Consider the following 21,998-nt stretch of genomic DNA (forward strand, 5'->3'; position numbering starts at 1 on the left):
TTCTGAATTCGCTACCGACAGAACTACGGAAGATCTACAGTGGAGTGTTTTTTCCTTACCAATACTGTCATCATCATACCTTCCTGCTTAGGAAATTGACTGGGGCATACCTTGTTGGGTAAGTAGAGAAGACAATACTAGATATGAATCTGCTGGAGGCCTGAGCTTTTTTTGAAATGGGTCACGTCTGTCACATCAAAGACATCATAATCAGCTGGTCTGTTACCACTGCTTCAATAGCTAAGTAATATGAGATTCCACTTTTATGTGGGAATTGTTACAATGGTTCAGCCTGATGGGAAGTATTAAACCTGCTGTCATGGTTTTCAGACATTCCCATCCACACTTTGATCATGTGTCTGTACCTTCATGGTCTATATTTTGGGACATTATGTATAGTAGACTTGCTTTTCGTTAGGAGATGGATTCCTGGTAGTAGCCAGACAGAAAATGAGGCATTTATTTTGGAGTTAAGCTGATCAAATTTTCCATATGGAATGCAGCTACATGTGATTTACTTTTAGAAACTTTTCTCCATGTGGTTTGATGTATTATTTGATTTTAAATTCCTCAATGATATCTGCCCTTGATTTCTGGTGTAAATTTATTTATTTTTGCTATCTGCATGAATTAGAGTTTTTACAGATGTTTTTTATTTATATTAAACTCCTGACTTCATTTCCCATGAGGAAAGCTTTTCAGTGTGGTGCCATCTGCTCCATATGTGTCTTTAATGAAAATAGCCTTTCAGACATCTGTTAGGCCTGTTAAAAATAGAAAAATTTGGGAAATTCAGACCCTTCTTGGATGATACCTTTTTAGGAAAATATCATTGTCTGGATTCAACCTGGAGAAACAAAAGCTTTCTCTGCGTTCCAGACTAATCAAGGTGTCAGTACATCTAATTGTATTTTTTGGATAAGGCAAAGAAAAAAAAATACCACTTTCTTTTCCTAGTAGAACATACCTTTCTGCAAATTTCAGCATGAAGACTGTAAACTCAGCTTGTTTTGACAGCTGTGTTGTAGCCCCCATTGGCAATTCTGAAATCTGCTCACTGACCTTGCTGGTCCATCTTTGTTGAACATAATGCAATCCTAAACAGTACCAGGGATTTTCTGCACTGTGTATCAATGGACTGTCATCCACTAGACAAGGGAAGGCTACCTGTATGCAGCTCGGAGGTAATTGATAGGTGTTGTCCTTATGTCACTTAAAATACACTCCCTTTGTTTCTGACCCAAATATCCTTTAGAAAAATCTTGGATTTGCAGGACAGTCAGTAGCGCAAATTCAAGCTGTTTATAATTCAAGCTGAAGAAACAGAGTAGCAGAACATGCCCTCTATCACTGCTAATACAACTGAAAAGTCAGGAACTCAATTGCTTGCATGTATACATGTATATATGTGTGTGTGTATATGTATAGAAAGACTTTCTGATTTCTTGTAAGTAATTTTAATTTTGAGTTGGCAGTTCTTTGCTTTATTATTATTTATTTGAGAAAAAAGAATGTGTCAAAGGTGAAGAAAGATGTACTATTTCCACAAAGCCATAAAAACATCTCAACAAAAATACTATTCTTTTATCGTGAATTGACTTCCCATACACTGAAGTATTGTTTGATCTTTCCAGAATGCTGCTGCTCTTCACCAAGATTTAGGCATGTTGGCTGTCCATTTCAAACTGAGCAGCATGTTCTTTTATCTTCTTTAAACACGATAAAACATCTGTTAAGGTATCAGTCCTTCCTTATTTGAAGCGTTTTTTCTGCTTTTCAAGTGCCTGAGTCTAAAGAAAAGAGTCAGGGATTCACACTTTTTACCTCTACACTCTATAGAGTTCACTGACGTTGCAGTGGTGAAAGCCATAAATTCTCCACAGGCACCCTCAGGGGATGCCATTTCAGTTTACTCTCTTTAGTCGGCTTGGCTGTAACTGATATTTTACTTTTTGGATGGGAACACTTACAGGTGGTCTGACAGCCTCAGCACTGCTGATGTTTTTAAGGAAGGTATGAAACTGAAGCTCTTGCAGTGTTTTTCTCTATGAGCTTGTGACAGGAATGAATCCTCCTTAGTGATCAAAATGTAGTGTAACTTCTGAGACTTGTTCCTTTACTTGACATCAACAAAGGAGACATTGAAAGTACACATATATCAGATTGCACACTCTTGTAGTTGCCTCATGATTTATGCTGTATTTGAGAGAAAAAGCTGTCTTTGCTGTTGGATGTGAGATCTGTGAGAGTTACTACTGGGCGGCTCAACTCGTGTCAGTTCCCATTTTGGACTTGCATGTTGTGAAACTATTCTTGTATGCTATTACTTGAAAAATAGAACTATTCATTACTCTTACACTGAGTTCTCTGACTTGTGTAAGTTCCTACTTCAGCTTCCCTTTTTAGTTATTTGGATTGTCTGTTTTCAGGATTCCACTATAAAGACTTAAGTAGCCTTACGAATGTCCTTATATGCTCATTATAAAAAAGTATAGGGCATTAAAAGAAGCCTGTCAGCATTGCAACACTTAAATTCTTAGCATCTCTTGTGATAAGGTGTGTGGATTTTACAGTTTAAATATAATTATAGGCTACATGTCACAAAGAAAGCCATATATTACTAAGGCAACTCTCCATCTCTTCCCTTCTCAATAATTGATTTGGCAAACAGGTAAACAAATAGTACCAACAACATGCATTGTGCATGGATTTCAGACCATTTCAAATAATAATGATGATGATGACACTATTACTACTAGTAATAATAATAATAACCCAGTGATATTTCTGTTGTGTTTCTGGCATGTGTTTCAGTTTCTAATCTTTTAGAGTACGTATTTCTGCATTCATCCTTAAGAATTACGTACTTACATACAGGATAACTTAATTTAATGTAGTTCAAGTGATTCTGATGAAAACTTTGCACCTTTCACACATAGGTGCATGCTCATGTTTGTACAACACATCTTTGTGGTCTAAAGTATCTGATTATTTTAGTATCAAGGATCTGCCTGTCTGAAAAGCCAATACTCAATAAATGATACATCTTCTGCTGATTCTGTAGTGTCTTGAGCTTGGTACCATTCAAAATCAAAGCACCTTACACTGCATTTTGTTAGTTTCTATGATTTATTGCACCCTGAGTAGGGACAAATATTAAAAATCTGTGTACTTCAATAAAGCTTTGTGGGTTTTTTCTGGTCTAGTCTCAATTTTTCCTGGCTAACCAGACAATCAAACTTAAAATTAGGAATATTGTTCTCAATATGCTAAGAAGTAGTAGTACATGTGCAAATCTAGTGAAATAATCGAGGAAAAGTAGTTAAGAGTGATTCTTTGTGATGGAGCTGGGAGAATGACTTCATGACACTTGCCTCTGTCCAGTACCTTAATATTCTTTTAGGTAGTTATTTTTAAATTAGGTGTAAAGTTGTAAGAGTACTATGTTAATTTTTTGTGTAGTTTAGGTATTTCTGTTTCTGTTTCACTGCAAAATGCCTTATTCAAATTCAAGTGCCATTATCCTTGCTTATTCATACGTAATTACGAATTTTACCATGCTTGTTGGATGCTATTTCATGTATTATAAGAACAGAATATCTACCTGCAGTGAGCACTGAGCTAATAATGTTCAAACTGTGCATTTTAAGTGTTTTACTTTAGGACCAGGCTGGAGACAGCCTGCGGACTAAAGCACAACAGTTGATTTTCAATCTAGTTTAATCTGAAAGACATCCTGTTTATGTGCTCTGCTCTGTGATGAAAAATAAAGTATGGTTAGTGGAAAGGATTTCTTATTTTACACCAAGATTTCATATATGAACTAAAATGCAAATAGTATTTTACTTCAATGGGACATCATCAGGTGGATGCACAGCTAGGCAGGCATTTCTGAAGTGGGTTAGTAACATAAAATGTTCACTCTACCTGAATTTATGTTCTTCTACTGTCACAGTAAAACCAATAAAATAGACTGTAAATTCTATCCTCTTTGGCTTCTATATCAAACCGTTTGGATTAGACAGCCTTCAATTTCACTCTATATTGACAATGGAAGGAGTGTCACCATTATCCTTTCCAGAGTCTGTTTTGAGATGATCAGTACCATATGACTTAGGAATTTTGCACTGTCAGAGGAATTTTCACATTGATAGACTAGATACGGTTGAGAAATAACCTATAAAACCTTAGGTGTCACTGTGGTCTAGAGCGGGATATTTCCAAGTTGAAGGCAGGAGTTTAATGCCACTATATGAAGACTATTACTTTGTTGGAGAAGTGCCAATATTATTGCTTCTTTTCTTGCATTGAGAAGTACTGATATCTGGAAACCATAGCATATTCTTTATTAAGGAAAAAACCCAGCAAAACAAAATTAGTTTAGGATTTCAGAAATTGTCAAGGAATTACTGTCTTGAACCTTGCCTTGAGAAGGAAAAAGAAAAGTATGGGGAAGGAGATCTTATGGAATTCATGAAATTGATGGGAAAACAGGGATAGGGAAAAATGAGATAAGTAGCTCATGGAAGAATTTGAGACTAGTGTTCCTACTGTGGATGTAGTAAACAATGTGCAAAATACGTCTGGAGTGAGAATTGAGTGGCTTAATGTTTAAGAAGATTGAAACTTCTGTTGAAAATACATGACCAGTAAACCATAGAAAAGGCCAAGTCTTATGAGTATGATCTACATAAGCTACTGCTTTCCTGGGAGCATTCTGCTGTACCTAATTAACTGTATTAGGTGAGTGTACGGTACTATAGTGGGGTATGAATATTGGTATATACTAGCATATGCTATATTACGTGTTTCATAGCTGAGATTTTTCAAAACTGTTATATTCCTGCAAGTTTATAATAAGCTGTTATTGGAATCAGCTTTCAAATGTTTGCTCCAGGAAATGAGATTTGCCTTGTTTTGGTACATCCTGATTTATACGAAATTTGTGAACTACTTTCATTTCTTTGCAACTACTGGGTCATAAACATGGATTAGTTTTATAGGATTTGGTATATGAGTTGACAGATGTGATATATGATGACACTTTATCTTTTATTGCTTACACATACTAGTTATTTGGAAAGGATGGGGGCAGTTCCTATTAACCACAGGATGGGATTTCAGTTGCTTACCCAAGTGTCTCTCATTCATTCATTCATTTGCTATCAGTTATAGCAGATGTATTGCTTCTTCAAACCTGTCACACCAATAAATCATTTCAGATTGTATGCATTTGTACAGTGCCAAAGCGTACGATGAATTTTAAAGGAAATCTCCTGTTTTTCTTTTCAATCAGATGAGCAACGTGAAGAGACTACGGCCACGGCTCAGTGCTATTCTTTTTAAGCTTCAGTTTGAGGAGCAGGTGAACAACATCAAACCTGACATCATGGCTGTCAGTGCTGCCTGTGAAGAGATAAAGAAGAGTAAAAGCTTTAGCAAGCTGCTAGAACTAGTATTGTTAATGGGAAACTACATGAATGCAGGTTCTCGGAATGCACAGACCTTCGGATATAATCTCAGCTCCCTGTGTAAAGTGAGTTTTGAAAGTTCTTGTTGAGTATTACATTCACTTTTTCATTTGTTTTTATTATGCTGCTTAAATACTTTGGTTTTATGTTTTTCCTGCAGTTGTTTTCTATTTTTTTCATTATTGTTAGCATTATTTGATGGTTTGAACAATACAGCTAATCCGTGATTAGTCATCTTGAGATGGGCTTGCATTTAAACTTTTAGATGATTCTATTTTGAGGGAATACTAAAAAATCCAAATCCAAACTAAATAAGGTTGTGAAAGACTATATCACTGTGGTCATAGTGATGGTGTACTTTTAATATCTGAGCACTTCTAAGATATCTATCACATTTTAATATGTTTTAATACAGTTATGTTTTCTCTTGGACATACATTTTCTGCTCATATGATTCTCTTCTTTTGTTTCTCAGTTTCATCAGTTTCTTGTTTCTTCTAATTTTTCTTAAATTTTCACTCTTTCAGCTTTTGTATAAGGTAAATACAAGAAAGCATCCATACTTTTCTGAGTGTTAATTTATAATCCATTCTAATCCTAATTATCTTCCCCATATTTACTGTTGTTATATTTTTTCCTGTGCCCTCTGGGAGACTACTGCAAAATCTACAGAGAGCATACATATATGTAATAGTTCTTACGAGAAAGGAATTATTTGGAACTTTGTATGTACTCTGTCTTTCCATTTCTTTATCTTTTCACACAGGAGAAAATACAATATATTAACTTCTACATTCTTTAATCACCCTTATGCTGCCATATTTTGGAAGAATTCTATCACTATGGTTTTTGAGTGTTGAATGTGATACCTATGACATAAATATTCATAGAGAATAAGTTATATACTTTCCCTAGTCTAAAGTAAACATTAAGCATGGGTCATCCACCTAGAGAAATACAATTTGTTGAGAAACATATTCAGAAGGAAGGTACTAAAGGTTCACTCTCCAGTTAGGTGCACTTACTTCTTAGGTTTTACAAAAATCTGTCATAGGTCTGTTTATATTCTCTGTATTTTTAATGCACAAGACAACAAAAAAAGAAATATGAAAACAATGTGAAGGTAATTTTTACAAGTAATTTGCAGAGCAGAATCAAAAGTCGGAATTTATCTTGGAGATATGAATATTCTACAAGCAGCTGGCAGATGTCTCGAAATCGTCAGCCCTTGTCCTTGTGGGAGACTTTAACCTGCCAGATATCTGCTGGGAGCTCAATACTGCAGAGAAGAGGCAGTCTAGGAAATTCCTGGAGTGTATAGAGGACAATTTCCTTCATCAACTGGTAAATGAACCTACCAGGGGTAAGGCCCCGCTAGACCTCCTGTTTACAAACAGAGAAGGGCTGTTGGGAGATGTACTGGTTGAAGGCCGCCTGGGAAACAGTGACCATGAAATAATAGAATTTTCAATACTCAGAGATTCAAGGAGAAACAACAATAAAACCTCTACGCTGGACTTCCGGAAGGCAGATTTTGACCTATTCAGAAGTCTAGTCCAGAGCATACCCTGGGAAACAAACCTTGAAAACAAGGGAGTCCAGGAGGGATGGATGTGCTTTAAGCAGGAAGTTTTGAGTGCACAGGAACAGGCCGTACCAGTGTGCCGAAAGGCAAGCCGGCGGGGAAGACAACCAGCTTGGTTAAACAGGGAGATTCTGAAGGAAATCAGGGATAAAAAGAGAGTTTACCGACTATGGAAGAAAGGGCAGGCTACTTACGAAGAATTCAGGAAGACAGCTAGATCATGCAGAAAGAAAATCAGGGATACAAAAGCACAATTTGAAGTTAAATTAGCCACTTCTGTTAGGGATAATAAAAAGTCCTTCTATAAATACATTAATAACAAAAGGAGAGGCAAAGAAAACCTCCATTCTTTGAGGGACTTGGAGGGAAACATAGTTAATAAAGATGAGGAGAAGGCTGAGGTACTTAACACCTACTTTGCCTCAGTTTTTACCAGTAGGACAGGTGGCCCTCAAGGCAACTGGCCTCTGGAGCTGGTAGACAGAGATAGGAAACCAAATAGTCCCCTTGTATTCCAGGAGGAAATAGTTAGTGACTTACTGAGTCATCTGGATCCTCACAAGTCTATGGGACCAGACGGGATCCATCCTAGGGTAATGAGGGAGCTGGCAGAAGAGCTTGCCAAGCCGCTCTCCATCATCTTCCAACAATCCTGGCTCACTGGGGAGGTCCCATATGACTGGAAGTTGGCAAATATCACCCCAATCCATAAAAAAGGCTGCAAGGCTGACCCGGGTAACTACAGGCCTGTCAGCCTGACCTCGGTGCCTGGCAGAGTTATGGAGCAGATTATCCCGTGTGAAATCACACGGCAGCTACAGGATGGACAAGGGATCAGACCCAGCCAACATGGGTTTAGGAGGGGCAGATCCTTTTGACCAACCTGATCTCCTTTTACGATCAGGTGACCCACCTGGTGGACGAGGGAAAGGCTGTGGATGTGGTCTATCTGGACTTCAGCAAAGCCTTTGACACTGTCTCCCATAGCATACTCCTGGAAAAGCTGGCAGCCCACGGCTTGGACAAGGGCACTCTCTGCTGGGTCAGGAACTGGCTCGAGGGCCGTGCCCAGAGAGTGCTGGTGAACGGAGCTGCATCCAGTTGGCAGCCGGTCACCAGTGGTGTCCCCCAGGGGTCAGTGCTGGGCCCAGTCCTTTTTAACATCTTTATCGATGATTTAGATGAGGGGATTGAGTCCATCATCAGCAAATTTGCAGATGACACCAAGTTGGGAGGGAGTGTCGACCTACCGGAAGGCAGGAGGGCTGTGCAGAGGGATCTGGATAGACTGGAGAGATGGGCAAACTCCAATGGAATGAAGTTCAACAAGGCCAAGTGCCGGGTCCTGCACTTTGGCCACAACAACCCCCTGCAGTGCTACAGGCTGGAGACAGAGTGGCTGGAGAGCAGCCAGGCAGAAAGGGACTTGGGGGTGCTGATCGACAGGAGGTTGAACATGAGCCAGCAGTGTGCTCAGGTAGCCAAGAAGGCCAATGGCATCCTGGCCTGCATCAGGAACAGTGTGGCCAGCAGGAGCAGGGAAGTGATCCTTCCCCTGTACTCTGCATTGGTGAGGCCACACCTTGAGTATTGTGTTCAGCTCTGGGCCCCTCAGTTCAGGAAGGACATTGAGGTGCTGGAGCGGGTCCAGAGAAGAGCAACGAGACTGGTGAAGGGACTTGAGCACAAGTCCTATGAGGAGAGGCTGAGGGAGCTGGGGTTGTTTAGTCTGGAGAAGAGAAGGCTTAGAGGCGACCTCATCACTCTCTTCAACTACCTGAAGGGAGGTTATAGCCAGGCGGGGGTTGGTCTCTTCTCCCGGGCAACCAACAATAGGACAAGGGGACATGGGCTCAAGCTCTGCCAGGGGAGGTTTAGGTTAGATGTTAGGAAGAAATTCTTTACAGAGAGGGTTATCAGGCATTGGAACAACCTACCCAGAGAGGTGGTGGATTCACCATCCCTGGAGGTTTTTAAAAAGAGATTGGACGTGGCCCTTAGTGCCATGATATAGTAATTGGAGTTGGATCAGGGGTTGGACTTGATGATCTTAGAGGTCTCTTCCAACCCTACCTATTCTATGATTCTATGATTCTATGAAAATTTTGAAGATAACCATGGAGTATTACACATAGGAAAGAGAAATTATGTGTGTAGATAATGAAAGTAAGGAGTGAATGGCGAGGCAGAATTTCAGAACAAGTCCTGACTCACTCTACAGAGCTCTGTCATTAAATGCATTTGATAATCCAGGATCTTATAGTTAAAATAGAAACATAGAGTATGCTGTAAGGGACCCATCAGGATCATCAAGTCCAACTCCTGGCCCTGCACAGGACACCGCAAGAATCATACCATGTGCCTGAAAGTGTTGGCCAAACACTTCTTGAATTCTGTCAGACTTGATGCTGTGACCACTTCCTTGGGGAGCCTGTTCCAGTGCTCAAACACCGTCTGGGTTAAAAACCTTTTCCTGATATCCAGTCTAAACTTCCCTCAACTCAGCTTCATACTCTATCCTCGAGTTCTGTCACTGGTCATGAGTGAAGAGATCAGTTCCTGCCCCTCTGCTTCCCCTCCTGAGATTGTTGAAGACAGCAATGTCTCCCCTCAGTCTCCTCTTCTCTAGGCTGAACAAACCAAATGACCTCAACCGCTCTTCATACAGCTTCCCCTCCAGACTCTTCATCCTCTTGTGGATGCTTTCTGACAGCTTAATGTATTTTTTATAATACCGTGCCCAAAACTGCACACCATACTCAAGGTGAGACCACACCAGTGCAGAGCAGAGCGGGATGATCCCCTCCTTTGACTGCTTGGTGATGCTTTGCCTGATGGCCCCCAGGACATGGTTGACCCTCCTGGCTGCCAGAGCACCCCCAGCTCTCTTTCCACAGTGCTGCTCTCTGTCCTCTTGTTCCCTAGTCTAAACACACAACCAGGGTCGCCCTGTCGCATGTGCAGAATCCAGCACTTGCCCTTGTTAAACTTCATGTGGTTGGGGATTGCCCATCTCTCTGACTTATTAAGGTCCCTCTACAGGGCTTCTCTGCCCTCAAGGGAGTCAATAGCTCCTCCCAGTTTAGTGCCATCTGCAAACTTGCTTAGTATTCCTTAAAGCCCTGGTCGTTACTGAAGATGTTGAAGAGAACTAGGCTGAGGATGAAGCCCTGAGGAACCCCACTGGTGACAGGTCACCAGTCTGATGTTGCTCTATTCCCTATAACTCTTTGTGTCCGACGTGTGAGCCAATTGCTCACCTGTCACATAACATGGTTATCCAGCTGTGTCCTGGACATTTTGTCCGGAAGGATCTGGTGAGAGACAGTATTGAAAGCTTTACTGAAATCAAAAAAGATTACATGGCTTCCCATGATCAACGAGGTGGGTTTCCCTGTCACAGAAGGAAATCAGGTTCGACAAGCAAGACTTGCGTTGTCCTCCAAATGTCTTTCAATACCTCACTGAATAATCTTTTCAATGATTTTACTGGGCACTGAAGGTCTGTAGTTTCCAGGATCCTCCTTCTTGCCGTTCTTGAAAATCAGGACAATGTTCACCAGCTTCCAGTCAGCTGGGACCTGTCCAGATTCCCAAGACCACTCAAAAATCATTGAGAGAGGCTTTGCAGTGACATCAGCAAATTCTTTGAGTATTCTGGGATGAATCCCATCAGGCCCCATAGATTTTTAGGGATCCAACTGGAGCAGCAGATCCTGCACAATTTCAGGGTTGACTGGGAGTTGATCATTCTCACAGCCATGGTCCTCCAGCTCAGGGCAACCTGAGTTCCTTAGATTTGCACGCTTACAGATTATTTCACCTTTACAGGAGGGTACAACATTCTTTAGAGAGGGAAAAAATTTTTTTTAGTGTACCTTCTGTATATTATAAAGATGTTGATTATCTACTGCTTACTTGCTGCTAATAAGTTTTTAAGTAAAGTCTTGTCTGAATTACTGCGAAAAATATATAGACTGACTGGTGAGAATCCATATGTAGAACTTTTAATCCAAGGAAAAAACATTTGGGTGTATTTAGTTTAGAAAAGAAAGAAGAGGAATATGTGCTTCATTTATGCTCAAGAGAAATGTTGATCACTACCAATAGGCTGTAGGTGAAGTAGATAAGTAGATACAAAGCTTTAAACACCAAAAAAAAGGTGAATTGCTTCCTATTATCAAAATGCTTATTATTGTGTAATTTTGATATTATGTCATGCTGTGTGATTGGAAGTGCTGAGACTAGTTTACTCTTTTCAGGGCTTAATTTTTGTATAAAGAGATAATGTCATGTTTCATTTGCGTAAGAAATGTGCAAGTACAAAAATGGTGTTCTAATGACAAAGATTTTGTATCTGTTTCATTTGATATCACTTCATGCTAGGTTGTAAATACCAGACCATGATGTGTAAAAACTTTTTGGGAGGGAAGATAATGCAGCCTTAATGGTTGCTGAATGTAAATGCCTATGGCAAGGGGTTTGGACTAGATAGTCTTTAAAGGTGCCTTCCAAGACAAGCTATTTCTATTACGAGAAAAAACAAAACAAAACAAAAAACCCCAGAAAACGAAATATTACAGATTTTGCTGTGAGGCAGAGCAACTATGACCACCAAGTCTAAGCAACTTTGAGTTCATCTGTAAAATTTCAGATCTTTCACTAGATATCCCAGGACAAATGCAACCTACAACTTGTACTTTTGAAGGTTGACAGATTTTTTTCAGGGAAAAACACTGGGACTTTGCATTTACTATTCTATGTGTATCAGGGTACTAGTCACCAATTCCTAACTTACCTCATCCAATTGTGGCCTCATTTAGGAAGTCCGTGAGTGCCAAGCCTTCACTGGGTATGAAATTGTCTTTTACACTGACAGATCACTTTGTCTGGAAACACAGAGGTAAAACTATGTATGTGTAATTTTTGGGATTTTCTTAACAATGTGTGATGTCTTAGTCTCTTCTGTTCTGAGAATAATAAACTAGTCAACTATTAAAAATTTAGTATTAAAACAGGAAAATAACCCACCCGAACCAGTGTTCCTCCAAGGCCCAAATCTAGAAAGCTGCAAAATGCGGACTGTTTGGTTGTCTGCACAGCAGTTTTCAGGGTTTTTTTTTACAACCTAAGAAATTTCCCATTACTTCTGTCCTTCAAAGATATTGGTTTCTGTAATATTTAAAGGATATGCAATTTATCTGCTCTTCTTCATTCGTGCCCAACTATGCATAGGAGATTATATGAACTCTCCACTTTGCAGAAGATAATTCTGTATCCTGCTTTTTCCCTGCTTCATGTAGAATTGAACTGTAATAGTTCTTCTACATCAGAGAGCAGCCATGCATATTCTCAGAAGAGAGATATGATATCGATATGCTAATACTCAGTCATTTATCAAATACTCATGTATTAAAATTATGTGCATGTTTATAACACAGGTTCATATTTATACCTAACTTTTGTTAACTACATGTATTTTAAGCAGTGTAACACTGTAGAAATTTTGTGTGGTGTTAATGAGATATCCTTCACCAAGATTCTCAATACAATAGAAGTAACTTATTTTGTAACACTGCATTCAGTAAGGATCCTAAAATATGTTTTGGGGTGTTGATATATATGTGTTGCATTTTCTGTTTATTTTGAAAATTATATCTCACATTATTATTAATCAACTTGTCTGAAGGAAACATACACATTCTGAAAGAGTATATCTCATTGTACTAAGATAGTATAATTTTGATCTTTGAAAATAATCACTGACTTTTTACAGTGAAGTAGGAAATATTAACCTCAGTGATAGCCACCATCAAAAATTTTTCATTTTCATTTACATAAAGTACAGAAAAAACAAACAATATAATTTGGGGTTTAAATCCGATAATTTAAAATATTTTTTAAGTGACGACTGAATGAAAAAAATCTCTTTATAGGAAATTTGCAACCAGGGGGAAAAAAAGGGTATGTATATTCAAATTGGGAATGATCTTGCTCTTAGTTCCTGATTTGAAAAAAATTCCCATACAGCTCTGTTTCTGGTTTTCACCCCTCTTTGGAAAGGGAGGTAATTTTTCCTTTTGCCTTGTTGCTGTAATTACTCATATTGTTGAACTTTGATCGCTTGTATTTTTCGTGTTAACCAAACTAAAGAACAGTCTTGAAGCTGAAGAAAACTAACATGATTTTTCAGGTTAATTCCTTGTGATACTGTGCTAAAGACTTTGTACCTTGATATTCGGATGTTGTACAAGTCTTAGTGCAATTGTGGCAGCCCTTTAGTACTTTTGCTTATTTTGTGCCTATGTGCATAAATTATATACTTTTCCTGCTAAATTGTTTATCTAGAAATAGTCCTTAAGTAGCAAAGAAATACTTTCATATGTGGTGTCATTTTCTATTGGTCAAAATCTCTTTGATTTAGAAGGACAACTCAAATGGAAGACTACAACAGAAATGTATGGCTGTGTTTGCCAGTAGTCAATTGTTAGTGGTTTTTACACAAGTAGCTGCAAGTTTTAAAATGGCCAGGCTTAAAAAAAGTGTGAGATGTATAAAGGGTTCAAAAAGGCTTATGCTTAAGAAATTTTGAAGTCAACTTTTTTAAACAATGAAATCTCTAAACTCTTATTTACTGTATTGAGAATTGATAACAAGAAGCACTTGTGCAGGTTGAGGCTGTGTAGCTTCCACTGCCTAAATATTGTTAGGCTAGAGTTAATTTCATGCACGAGGAAACAAATCATGTAATGGAGTGGATATGTGCATTATGTATGGTTAGATTCTGCTGATTTACCTCTGATTTTTTTTCCTAGACTTTTGTGTGTTTGTTCACAGTTTTGCAAATATTCCTGTATTGTTTAAATAATTACATTTTTAAAAGAGATATGTGTACTGTCTTTGAGTACTGAACTCAAATATGGCATAGAATTAAAAAAAATTAGTCTGGTCTTTCTAGGGGTTTTTAGCGAGGTGGGAAATTAAACAGCCCATTACTTTGGGTTTTCTTTAAAAAAACTACCACTTCAACAGTTTGTTCTTACCTTTCTTGGATTCATAGTTAGTAATATATATTAATTATCAAAATGTATTTTTCTCAGTGTTTTTACATTTTATTTTTTTGTTCCTAGCTGAGAGACACAAAGTCGGCAGATCAGAAAACAACATTGCTACATTTTCTCGTAGAAGTGTGTGAAGAAAGCTATCAGGATGTCCTGGATTTTGTTGAGGATTTTCAGCATTTAGACAAAGCTAGTAAAGGTTTGTGTAACTAATTAAAAGTTTTGGTTTTGATACATTACAGTGTCTTGTGCGTGGAATGATGCTTGTTTTTTACAAACAATATTTTAAAAATATACATTAATGGTCTATATCATGGATCAGTAATTTGAGCTGCTGCGAATGGTCTTGAAGATACTTATTGTTTGGTCCTTAACATTTACTACAGGATTTATCATTACATTTCTTCTAACATATCTTCTAGAATCATGTTCCAGAATATATTTCTTTTAAAAGTTCTTTTCTATTAACAGAACTTAATTCCAACTTTCAATCTTTTATACAGTAAGTGTATCACTCAGTGTCTTTTAATTTAGAAATGCAGAAAGGCTGGCATGCCATCACTTAATTTTATTTTATTTTTTCAAAACATGGAACAGTTTTGTCTTCCCTGTATGTGTGTTCTTCATGCAACAGTAGCATTGAAAGTCTGGAAAAATTTTACTGTTTCATCATGCAGTATGGTAAATCTCAGTATAGGCATCAGTTCATTTTTTTGCAATTAATTTCTTAATTAAGAGTGTCTTTTCCATATTTTATCACAGTTTAAGTAATTTAAGCAGACTAAGCACTGAGTAAGAAATTAATGCTACCTCAGCACTGTCCTACTCTGTTAGGAAAAAAAAAATCAGATGACTGTCTTGGTTAATAATTTTTTTAGTTTACATCAGTTTGGAAAGTATCATTGTTTATCTATATTGCTCTATATAGCATCACTCTTATGTCTCAGTCAGTCTCCCTGCCACAAATTACAACTTTGCAAAACCTGCTTCTGATGAAGAACTTGAGATACTGGTCCCTTACATAGGCTTGACTTCTTGGTGTCCTGGTTCTTAAAGTTTCCAATTTTACTTGGTGCATTATAACCAGTTCAAGCCTTTCACCTAACTATTTGTACTGGAAATAGAAATTCTGCTGTATATGAATTTAATATTTTCATCATAATTTGCAGTGTTAACTGGTCACTGATTTTTTTTTTTCATTACCATAATATCAGACAGGAAAACTAAAATATTACTTATTAGAAACCATTATTTTCAGCATAGACAGTCATCTTGTATGACTGACAGACACTTTTGACTGTCTTCTTGAAAACTTCTGGGATATAAAACACTGACCGTTCAAAGAGTAGCCAGTAAAATTATCAGTTAGTCCAGGCTTTCTGTTCTTTTTTAGCTATCTGCACATGATTAGATGAATCTTTGATCTCACTCAGTATGTTGTAAGATGGAAATCAATGATCATGTTTTCAAGTTTATATATTGAATTTACTTCAGTGTATTATGAGATAAATTTTGCATTTCAGTTTTACTGTATGAAAAAGACAAAGGTTTAGGATATCGTTAACAGGTTAGTGTATAGAGCGTTTGTTTATACTTGTTTCCTTACCTGCAAAACTCCATTCTGTTTTGAAAGACTCCTGCTGCATTGGAATTTTGGAAAACGCAGCAGATCACAGAGGCTGTAGCTCATGGGGGTTTTTTAAACTTTTTAGTCCTTCTGCAAAAGTACCTTTTTATGAAGCAAGTTGATTTACTATGCACCAACTTTTGCACAGTAAATTTTTAATGAAGTGGATATTTTTACTTGAGCTTACCAAAGGTCAGTTAAAAAAATGTCTGTGAATCTGTGGTTATGTTCAGTCACATGCAGAATATAATCAGTCACATGTAACTTACTGATATGCTGATGAAGTCTAACAAATTGACTAAGAATGATTTGTATTGAGGCTTCTACAGAGAGTTGGGAAATTATAGCAGATATTATAGCAGATATTACAAACCATCATTATGGCTACTAGGGAGAGTGATAGAGGGGAAGTCATAAAAAATCTTTTATCTAGTCAAATATGCATATTCCAGAAAAAAATACTGATTGTGGTAGAACAGAATTTGGTATTGAGGGTTTAGAGCATTTCCTCCATTCCTAGATGCTGTACTTAGAGTTTAACAGGAATAATCCATCCTGGGTTGGTTTCTTGGAGGCAGTTCAAATTTCCAGTAAATCTGGAAAACTACTGGTTCCAAATGTTGCATGTAAGGGGTTACAGGCTCCTGATAGTACAGAAGGGAGGAAGTCAGCCTGGGTTTTTCCTGTCATCCGATAGAAGGGTTCTGTTCACATATATGCTGCTTTGTTCCTCAAAGTTGTTGGGTAAGGAGATAACATCCCTCTTTTCTGGTTTTGTATCATACTAATATAATGGTCAATTTTCCTGTGAGCCATATAGGTTGTATTTTGTTCCAGTACTTGTTTCTAAATTCTCTTCTCTACCTTTTGTCCTGCCAAAGGTTAGGGCCTTGTATAGATGGTGGAATGCCATTCCCTTCATGGTTTTGTTGAACTTTGTTCTCCGAAGTAATTTTTAAAAGTAATTCTGAAGAATAAATCAGCAAAGTTGGATAAGAATATTCAATTCTCCCATACCTTTGTTGTAAGCCGGTTTTTATTGAGCTGATTCTTTTCCCTGTCTGCATATTCATGTGTTCAAATGCAATAATTTCACATTTTATATGTGGCATAAAAGTATTATTTGTGAGTGTCCTTTAAATTATAAATCAAAATTAATGTGGTAGAAAGATGTTTAAATATCATTTGAACAATATTAACAGAAAACTTGACACTGAACATCCTGTATAAAAATGGAACTGTACTATGCATTTTTTGGTTTTGGATTGATCACCTTCAAGTAATTGTTGAGTCTTCTACAGGTTTCTCAAAACAAGTTACTTAAAAGATGCCTTTTTTTTTTTTTTTTAATTCCTCCCTGACATGACTGTCCTTGTATCAGCCAGCCCATTTGTAGCATGCCTCATATTTTTTTATTTTATACTTACTCATTCTTAAACCTTCTCTCTCAAGGTATTTCTTATTCAAAATGGTGACCATTGGAACATTACAACATTCAGCAATTCATTTTCTTTTTATCCTTTTCAGAAAAAACATTCTTACTCCTTTAATTTCATTAAATATTGTCCAGTGATTGTACAGTAAGCTGTTAAAATAGCTTGCAAGACTTTAAGAGAAGTGACAAGGTCTGTTAATTGTGAAGCTAACATGTTTTTTTTTAGTATTTCATGAATGATCAAGCATTCACAGAATGTAAATTAATCACTGAATTAGGAAAAAGATATTTTTTTAAATATAACTTTTACAGGCAAGCACAAGGCACATGTAACCTTTGCAATTGTAGTTTACTTCAGGATATTTAATTTGGGGTTTGTTTTGCATTATATGCTAAAAGTTTCATTTCTACTTTTGTAATAATGGAAGTAGATTTAATTTATTGTTATAGTACATGTACATTTTTACTTTGAAGTATAACAAATCCTGTTTTTTAAGTACTCTTAGATCAGCAGGAGGAACTTTCATTGCAGCTAATGAGCTTACTGATATGACAGTTCCTGAAGATTTATATAATTAAAGCTGTCTCTTCTTTTAAACATAATGACTTTCTTACTTTTCTATTAGTGTTCCAGACAAGAAATATTTTGGTAATTTAGTAAAATTTACTAATTTCTTATTTTATGATATTGTAAAAAATTAGATTGCATTTATCCAGGCTGCTGTTTTACTTTATTGACTCTAATTTGCTCAGACCTTACAGGTAATAGTCTATAATAACACCATAAAACCATAGATTTTTCTTCTTCTAAAAGACATTAACTCATCACAGCTTTACAAGCAATGTATCCATTTTCTCATTTTTGAAACTATATTCAGTTTTTTTATATACAATTTCACTTCAAAATAAAAAAAGCTAGAAACCAAATTGTAAATGTGAAGTTTAATCTATATTCATGAAAAAGCAGGATACCTCCACCTACAATATTTAAAAACATTAGGACAGCATGAGATAAAAATATTAACATATATACGCATTCTGTTATTAACATATAAGCATTATGTATCACAAGGAAAGGCTTTTTTTCCTACTGGAGAATTTCTAAGTCAATGGTAAATTTCTCAATACTATTAAATAACATACTTCTGCTATGCATTGCTTGGGCTTTTGTTTTGATGTGGGTCACAAATTCATAGGCTGTATTTTCAGGCCATCAAGATTGTTGTGTTGTTTGGGTTGTTTTTTCAGAAAGCAGTGCAAACTTCATGAGTTACTCCATACTGTATTATACTCAATCAGTACCAAAATCAACAGGTAGTTCTACTATTTTGCAGATTACACAGATTTCTAAGTTCCTATAGCAGATTTATAGCATGAAATACACTCATTGCAAAAGGTGAAAGCAGGGACTGGGAAAATGAAGAACCGCCCACTGTAGAAGACAGCTTCTAGACCATTTAAGGAACTTTGAAGGTGCGCAAGTCTATGGGACCTGACAACATAAATGCATGGGTCCTGAGGGAACTGGCTGAGGAAGTGGTAACCCACTATTCATCATATTTGAGAAATGATGGCAGTCCAGTTAAGTTCCAGAAAAGGGGAAACATAACCTTCATTTTTAGAATGGGAAATAAGAAAGACCCAGAGAACTACAGGCGGGTCACTCTCACCTCAGTGCCTGGCAAAATAATTGAGCAGATCCTTGTGGAAACTGTGCTAAGGCACAGGGAAAATAATGAGCTGTTTGATGACAACCAACATGGTTTCACTGAAGGCAAATTGTGCCTGAGAAATTTGGTGGCCTTCTACGATGGGGTTACAGTAACGGTGGATGAGGGAAGGGCAATAAATATCATCTGCTTGGACTTGTACAAAGCATTTGACACTGTCCTGCACAACATCCTTTTCTATAAACTGGAGAGACATGGATTTAATAGATAGACCAGTGAGTGGATCAAAAATTGGCTCAGTGGTCACACTAAGAGATTTGCAGTCAATGTGTCAATGTCAAAGTGTGGACCACTGACGAGTGGTGTTCCTCAGGGAACTGGTATTGGAACTGGTGCTTTTTAACATCTTTGTCGGTGATATGGATGGTGGGATCAAGTTCCCCTCAGCAAGTTTGGCAACAGCACCAAGCTGTGTGGTGCAGTTGACACACTGGAGTGAGGGGATGCCATCCAGAGGGACCTGGACAGGCTTGAGATGTGGGCCTTTGTGAACCTCATGAAGTTCAACAAGGCCAAGTATAATAAGGTCAGGGCAATCCCAAGCACAAGGTAGGCTGGGCTACATCAAAAGAAGTGTGGCCAGCAGATCGAGGGAAGCAATTCTGCCCCTTCTGCTCTGCTCTTGTGAGACCCCACATGGAGTGCTACATCCAGCTCTAGGGTCCCTAACACAAGAAAGATGACCTGTTGGAGCGGGTCCAGAGGAGGGCCATGAAGATGATTAGAGGGCTGGAGCACCTCTCCTGTAAAGACAGGCTGACAATTGGGGCTGTTCAGCCTGGGGAAGAGAAGGTTCCAGGGAAACCTTATAGAGCCTTCCAATACCTAAAGGGGCCTACAAAAGAGCTGGAGAGGGAATTTTGACAAGGGCATGTAGCGATAGGACAAGGAGGGAATGACCTTAGGATGAAAGAAGTCAGATTTAGATTGGATATTAGGAAGAAATACTTCACAGTGAGGCTTGTGACTCACAGGAACAGGTTGCCCAGAGAGGTTGTAGACTCTGTTCATGGAGGTGTTCAAGACCAGGCTGGATGGGGCTTTAAGCAACCTGGTCTAGTAGAAAGTATCTCTTTCCATAGAAGGGAGGGGTGGAACTGAGTGATCTTTAAGGTCCCTTCCAATCCAAACTATTCCATGATTCTATGGATGGGTAGCCCATTCAGAAATCTACCTTGAAAAATGTTTGTAGCTAGCAGGGTGACAATTTTATCATAGGTTTTGTTTTTCTTTAATTTGAGAATTCCTTTTTTAAAATGCAAAGTTCATTTCCCATTTTTTGTAATGTTATGTATGGGATGTTTTTCTACCTCAAATGATTGTTTTCAAGAATGATGGCTATGAATTATAAGCAGAAGACTTGCTACCAATCAGAAGTCCATTTTTAGAGGTCCTCTGAATGAAAAATCACTATTATTTGCACCTTTCAGAACGTCTAGTTTCTTGGTCTATAATTCACTTGGTTTCATATGAAGACACCACCCAAGAATGATATCAAATGTATCTTAGGCCTTAGTTTATATGGAAAGAAGCCAACGTATGTTTTACATAGCTATTGAATACTCTTGTGAATTAGTCTAGAGGCAGCCAGGCAAACTAAGCATTCCTTATGACAAGTGAAAAAAACCTGTATTTTGCTTAGTAAAAAAAAAAGAAACAATATTCTTAAAAGTTGATTGCTCAAAATGGTGATTATATAAATGGCACTAAGAATAGAAAATACAAAATTTTGTGGTTTAAGAGGTAAACAGTAATAGGAATAGAAGTTTTGGGTTGATTAGGCTTTCAAACAAGACAATTATTAACTGTAAAGCCTTAAAATAAATGTTGAAGTATAACAAAGTAGTGACATAGAATTCCATATGGAAAAAGGGATTTGAGATACCATTGTTTAAAAGGAAGAAAAATTTTTTCAAAGTCATCTTTTTTTCTTTCTATTTGTTGTCGACTGAGAAAGTATGTAATGTATTTAGCAACTAATTTTGCCTTATTGAGCACTAAGCAATAGAGGAAGTTGTAAATATTTGTCCATTAAGGCAATTCTTAGATTGGCAGTCTATTTCAAGCTCTAAATTGGGTGAAAGACATTCTTTCACAAGATTGAACAAGCTTATTATTTTTGTGCTACTGGTTTTTTTAAATTATTTGAAAATTACTTGTTTTTTTCAATATTGAAAATCTTAGGCTAAAAACTATATATCGGTTTACCAATGCATCACCTAAGACATAAAAGTGTGCCAGTCCAGCATTTAAGATAGGATATCTGGGGCATTGAATATTTGCAAAGGAAATTCATGGTGATATGGTTTAAGTGGACCTTTAAATATTTCTACAATTTTTTATTTATTCATGTTTTTTGCACTGCTGTCTATACCTCTAACGGATCAACAGCTCTTGCTCTATTGGGACATAAGTCCTATACCAGCACACTACAGGTTTGCCATATTTTTACATATTCTCATCTGAATCGTTTTATAATAAAATGAAAACTTTTTTGAAAATAAGTAGCTAAACACATCACCTTGCACCTTGTCAGGTTTTTTTGGGGTTTTTTTTTTGTTTTTTTGTCTGAGTGCATTACATGATCTAAAAATTCTGGCTTTAAGAGCCAGTGGAACTTCTGCAATACTGTTGTGTATTGCACATAATCTCTTTTAATGTTTGTGGCTATAAGTTGTGCACAGTAGTGTTATGTGGCAAGTCGTTTTAAGATCTGATTACACAACGAGCTACCACAATGTAAATGAAATACTCCATTTTTTAGGGCATTGATTTATATGCATCTTTTACAAACATGAATAAGCAAATCAAATATAAGAAAGAATTTGAGTATTTGCACATTTTTACCAAAATGGTGCTTCAGTTTCTAATATGATATTGAAGTATGTCAGTAATCTATTATTTATCATCTTGTGGTGATCCATCAGTTAAGTCGTGGATCACGGCCAATCCCTGGTGCAGTCCTCGAGTCCTGGGTTGTTTAAAAGTGTTGTAGACAGTTCAATCTTTAAGCAGATCAAGATGCAGATACAGCTGTTCAATACTACTAATTTCATGCTTATTCACCTGAGTATAAATGTCTGGATGTT

General features: G+C 37.3%; 1 protein-coding gene across 1 annotated transcript in view; it reads left to right on the plus strand.

Annotated features, from left to right (window-relative positions):
- Positions 1-21,998, plus strand: part of DIAPH3 (diaphanous related formin 3) — a 211,686-nt gene that overhangs the window by 94,966 nt on the left and 94,722 nt on the right. The window contains 2 exon segments of the mRNA XM_027674265.1: positions 5,297-5,536; positions 14,187-14,316. Coding sequence (XP_027530066.1) covers positions 5,297-5,536; positions 14,187-14,316 — 370 coding nt within the window.

Source organism: Neopelma chrysocephalum, unplaced genomic scaffold, assembly GCF_003984885.1.
Source record: "Neopelma chrysocephalum unplaced genomic scaffold, ASM398488v2 Primary Assembly neopelma1_25, whole genome shotgun sequence".
In the NCBI taxonomy this organism is placed as follows: Eukaryota; Metazoa; Chordata; class Aves; order Passeriformes; family Pipridae; genus Neopelma; species Neopelma chrysocephalum.